The following is a 6,000-nucleotide window of genomic DNA, read 5'->3' as shown; positions in this document are numbered from 1 at the left end:
AAAGGGTACTTTATTTAAAATAACAGGCTTTTACAATTCAATAGTTGTGCACAATTTCTACCTAAACTATGAAAGGGACACAAAAGGCACTTTTTGTGGAACAACCCTGTTATGAACATCAACAAACTATCAAGAAGGTATTTATGTATTAAAGGTCCAATGCAACTGTTTTTATCTCATTGTCAAATAATTTCTGGGTTACTATGAAGTACCTTACTGTGATTGTTTTAAATTAAAATGGCAAAAAAATTAACAAAATAGCTTCTTAGCAAAGGGCAATTTTCCAAGCAAGAATGTTGCTAGGACTGTCTGGAATTGGTTTGAGTGGAGAGGGGAAAACTGAAAATAAGGTGTTATTGGCAGAGAGTTTTGTAACTCTCTTTCTGATTGATCTATTAACTAATTTACCACATGGTGATGTCACCATGGAAGGCCAAAACTCCATCCCACCAAAAAAGGCAGAAATTTCAGGCGGTCTTGTCAAACAGCTCTTACATTAAAGGGGCATTATCAAGAATCATTTTCAGAATTTCAAAGCATTTCTCCAACCTCATAGTGGAAATATACATATAAAACACAGGGAAATCTAGTTTTTGACTGTACTGGGACATTTCATTTATTTAATGTCAACATATTTCATGTTTACACATTTTCAATTAATACTTTTTTAATTACACTATGTTTAATGTAACATAAAGAACAAGATCATTGCTATTTCATATGTCTTCTGGCTCTGGCCTATGCTAGCTGCCAGTATGACCTATCAACCACCACTGTAGTGAACATGAACGTATACAATAAACATAGACATAATGTGTGTACATAGTATACAAGTACACATTTTTACATAAATAGTTATTTGGACTGAGTTTGGAGTTGATGAAATAGATCTCTGAGTGTATAATTTATTGGGGTACAGTAATGTGAACAAAAGGATATAAATAACCAACCATATAATGTCAAAATATACACCGGAAAATTGTCTCGTAACTCACTGATGTCTCAAGCTCTTGTTTCTGTTGCAGCACCAATGATAAGTTACCACCTACCAAATAAAAATGAAAAGTAAAAGCAAAAAAATTATGGAATACATCAACAGATGGTTCATATAAATTACTGTAGAAATTACCAAATTTCAAATAAGTACTCTTACAACCAATACAGATCTTGATGTAACCAGTACATACAACTTGTAAAGACAAAAAAATAACTTGACACAAGCACCTATACTTAGAGGGCATACAAGCAGGAGGTAGAGCACCATCTGTCTAGGGCTGTGTCCGAAAATAGAACTCTATTCCCTATATACAGCAGTGCACTGTGTTTGAGCTCTATGGGCCCTAAGTTAACCAAATGCACTACATAGAGAATAGGGTGCCATTTTGGACACACCCAAGGTGTAAACGCCCAGCCTTGTTGTACAACAGATTCAAACATGATTCAAACGTGAATAAAAAAAACAAAATGGCCGCCCGAACTGGTGGTTGACCTTCGATTGATGTTGCAATATGAAATCTCTCACACTTAATCCACAAGCTATTGCACTCTTAGAAAGTTTTGGTTGGACAGTGTTCCTGTCACAAAGGCCATGGAGCTTTCCTTCGAATAGCTAGGCCCCTTCTGAGGATGGATGAAAGGGTGTATATGGGGGAGAAGGAGGAAAGGGGTTGGAGGTACAGGATTTGAGTTTGTTTTTGGAGGGTGTCGTGCGAATGAGTCCTATCTTGAGTTCAGGGACCAACTTTCCAATGAACCCAAGCAACTTTTGAAAAACAAAACAAAAAAAAAACAGGCACACGTTATACATTTATTTGACAAACATTTGTATACACTGCTCTCCTGCAGCCATCTTACACTAAGCTGGCCTAGTTTCCTATGGATTGAGTTCTTCCGCAGAAGTCTACCATCGATTGAACAGGGCGTTTGTCACCATGTGGGGGAGTAGACCTGACCAACTCCGCTTGGGCTTACATTCTCTTTGGTTTGGGGAGCAGACATTTTGGGTTGCTTATGGCATGTTTGGTTTCTCATAGTTCATATTTTGGACAGGCAGGCTGGCGATAGATGACCTCACAGAAAGCAGACAGGTCCCACCTCGAGGTGTAGCAGGTGATTGGGCTGTGACGATGGTGGTTCCTGTATGTCTACGATGGGGAGCTCGTAGCTGTCCTGAGTATGGAAGAAGAAGCGTGACTGGTGCCAGCTGCCATCTTGGATCTAGAAGGGAAAATATACAATATGAAGCAATTGACACACAATGGCTAATGATGATCTAGGATCCGTTTTGCCTTTTAGATTATAATGAATAAGATTACATGGTCAGGAAGGACCTGATCCTAGATCAGCAATGCTACTTTGAGATGCTTTATGAATACCACACCCAGTTCTGAGGTGAAAGAAACATACAGAGGGCGCTACAGAAAGTAGTGCGTACGTTCCAGTACATCACTGGGGCCAAGCTTCCTGCCATCCAGGACCTATATACTAGGCGTGTCAGAGGAAGGCCCAAAAACTTGTCAAAGACTCCAGTCACCCAAGTCATAGAATGTTCTCTCTGGTACCGCATGGCAAGAGGTACCGGAGCGTCATGTCTAGGTCCTTAACAGCTTCTACCCCCAAGCCATAAGACTGCTGAACAATTAATCAAATGGCCACCCGGACTATTTGCATTGACACCCCCCCCCTTTGTTTTTACACTGCTGCTACTCGCTGTTTATTATCTATGCATAGCCACTTTACCCCTACCTACAGTACATGTACAAATTACCTTGACTAACCTGTACCCCCGCACATTGACTTGGTATATAGCCCGGCTCATTATTGTTATTTTATTGTGTTACTTTTTTCCCCCCACTTTAGTTTATTTAGTAAATACTTTCTTAACTCACATTTTTTTAAACTGCATTATTGGTTAACCTGTTTGATCTAGGGGGCAGTATTGAGAATTTTGGAAAAAAATATGTGCCCATTTTTAACTGCCTCCTACACCAACTCAGAAGCTAGAATATGCATATTATTGTTCAGGTTTGGATAGAAAACACTCTGAATTTTCTAAAACAGTTTGAATGGTGTCTGTAAGTATAACAAAACTCATATTGCAGGCAAAAACCTGTGAAAAATAGATTTAAAAAAAAGTGCATTTTGTGACTGTACTATTTAGTGTCATTGTTTTATAGATACCATAGTGAGAAAGGATTCAGTTCGCAACTCCTACGGCTTCCACTAGATGTCAACGATCTTTATAAAGTTGTTTGAAGCATCTGTGATGAATACAGACCGAATTAGAATGCTTGTAAGTTGACACGTCATCACTTCATTTTTTGCGCCTGCGCATAAATCTGAGAAGAGTGTCTTTGTCATAATCGTTTATTCTAGACACTTGATAGGTTGTGTGAAAATATTACTGATGTTTACTGATGTTTCACGTTCAAAATGGACCAAAAGATTAATGCTAAACAACGTTTGACATGTTTGAACAAACGTAAATAGATTATTTACTAGGTTTTTTTTAGCTTTTCGGCGTGACTTTACACAACCCACCACGTTTTGTGGGAGCCTACTGAACGCTAACTATTTGGTGTTATTTGGACATAAATTATGAACTTTGTCAAAAGAAACCACATTTGTTCTGGACCTGGGATCCCTGGCAGCGCCTTCTGATGGAGATAATCAAAGGTAAGGGGATATTTACAATGTTATTATCGATATTAGAAGATGCTAACTGTATAGCTTAGCTTATAGCTTAGCTTATTGTTAATAGCATAGTACCACGTTTATTGCAAAATGTGATTTCCCAGTAAAGTTATTTTGAGATCTGGCCATTCGGTAGCAATTACGAGATGATAATATATTATTCTTTGAATGACAATATTATAATTTACCAATGTTTTCGAATAGTAATTCCGTGATTTGTAATGCTGGATTCACTGGGAGCATTCGAGCCGAAAAAAATTCTGAATTTCACCGCGACTGTAAATGCTGTTTTTGGATATAAATATGAACTTGATGGAACTAAAAATGCATGTATTGTATAACATAATGTCCTATGAGTGTCATCTGATGCAGATTGTCTAAGGTAAGTGCATAATTCTAGCTAGTTTTCTGTCTGTTGATGCCCTTCTTTGAATTGGCTAAACTTTACACACAGCTATTGTCAATGTACTCTCCTAACATAACCTAACTTTATGCATTCTCCGTAAAGCCTCTGAAAATCGGACAGCGTGGTTAGATTTAGGAGATATATCTTTCAAATGGAGGAAAATAGTTGATTATTTGAAATGATTACTCTTGCAGTTTTGAATTCCCCGCCATGGTCACATGACAATGAATCCCAATACCGGGATAAGATCGGGATAAGATCCTCAACAGGTTTTAAGGGCTTGTAAGTAAGCATTTCACTATAACACCTGTTGTGTTCAGCGCATGTGATAAATAACATTTTATTTTGATATCTCTCCTCCCTCCGGCTCCTTACCTTGCACTCGTCTGTTAGAGGTTCAAGTAGTGTGTCTGCCTCAAACATCTGTCCGTTCCATCCCCTGAACCTCGGTGGTCTGTCCCGGTACTCCTGTCCTGGGCCGTTAGCGCTGTAGGTGTCTGTGGGGCTGAGGGGCAGATCACTCAGACAGTGGAAGGTGATGTCCTGACTGGCCTCTGTGCTCAGGAGGTGGAGGAACTTCATTTGGACCTTATGTACCCCGAACGACAGCTGTGGGGCAAGCAAAAGAAGGTTAGGGGATGGAGAAACGTTAGGGGATGGTCTTCCCTGTGGCACAGTTGGTAGAGCATGGGTTTTGCAACGCCAGCTTGGTGTTTGCAACGCCATGGTTACATTTACATTTACGTCATTTAGCAGACGCTCTTATCCAGAGCGACTTACAAATTGGTGCATTCACCTTAAGATATCCAGTGGAACAACCACTTTACAATAGTACATCTATGTCTTTTTTTTGGAGGGGGGTTAGAAGGATTACTATATCCTATCCCAGGTATTCCTTAAAGAGGTGGGGTTTCAGGTGTCTACGGAAGGTGGTGATTGACTCCGCTGTCCTGGTGTCGTGAGGGAGCTTGTTCCACCATTGGGGTGCCAGAGCAGCGAACAGTTTTGACTGGGCTGAGCGGGAACTGTGCTTCCGCAGAGGTAGGGGGGCCAGCAGGCCAGAGGGTTGTGGGTTCGTTTCCCACGGGGGCCAGTACGAAAAAAAATATATTAAAAAAAAAATGCATGAAATGTATGCATTCACTACTGTAAGTCGCTCTGGATAAGAGCGTTTGCTAAATGACTAAAATGTAATGTAAAATGAGAAAGGTAGGGCAGTATCTGTTAATGTATCGCTCTCTGTCCCTCATTTACAATTCCATTTTACAATGACGAAAATTCCAGTCTGCGTTATTGACCAAAGTACAGGGTTCTTGTTGCAAGCACAATGAGTCAAACATTGTGGCTGTAATAGAAGAATGCTTCATGATTAAACGGTTTCTTTCCATTCATCTAAGCCTTTGTAATGGGTTTCAAGACAGACAAGGTTAGGAATCTACTGCTGTATATGACTGACTTTTATTCATGGAAACAGCATCCTGATATGATGGAAGACATTGGTATGTATGGCTATGATGACCATTGGCACACATCAAGCAGTGTGTTTGCTCAGCTTTCCAAAACGATGCTGAAAATCTACTGGGTCTGGGGAGAAATTACCATATTGCGTGTACAGACAAAAGAACTTCCAATATTTCATAAGCTCTCAATGATTATCACACAGACACTAACGCAGTAACAGAGGCTGCCCTCGCAGTGGAGGTTTCAGTGAACAGGCAGACACTTTGATACGGTGCAAACAGAATGAGGGTGTTTATTTACGGCGGCGAGGTGATGCCGGCGGAAAACTGTACACATCCCAGCAACTTTGAGAAAAAATACTTTATGTCAGAGTTGTGCCTGTTGTTCACACGCGTGCCTGCCCTCTCATTGGCTAGAATGGTGCCACCTGATCTTGCCTC

The 6,000-nt window shown here is 40.1% G+C and overlaps 1 protein-coding gene across 2 annotated transcripts in view; it reads right to left on the bottom strand.

The window, feature by feature from the left end:
• Nucleotides 1-590: 590 nt before the first annotated feature.
• The window catches only part of LOC115192252 (collagen alpha-1(XXIV) chain), a 183,011-nt gene continuing 177,601 nt past the window's right edge, over nucleotides 591-6,000 (bottom strand). For both annotated transcript variants that reach the window (XM_029750545.1, XM_029750544.1), the window contains exons 60-61: nucleotides 4,475-4,708; nucleotides 591-2,217 (exon numbers count right to left, since the gene is read on the bottom strand). In XM_029750545.1, coding sequence (XP_029606405.1) covers nucleotides 2,071-2,217; nucleotides 4,475-4,708 — 381 coding nt within the window. In that variant the 3' untranslated portion in view covers nucleotides 591-2,070. The remainder of the gene's footprint in view (nucleotides 2,218-4,474; nucleotides 4,709-6,000) is intronic.

Source organism: Salmo trutta, chromosome 4 (assembly GCF_901001165.1).
Source record: "Salmo trutta chromosome 4, fSalTru1.1, whole genome shotgun sequence".
Taxonomy (NCBI): Eukaryota; Metazoa; Chordata; class Actinopteri; order Salmoniformes; family Salmonidae; genus Salmo; species Salmo trutta.
Note: the sequence above shows the minus strand (reverse complement) of the source record. Positions and strands in the feature narration are given on the sequence as shown.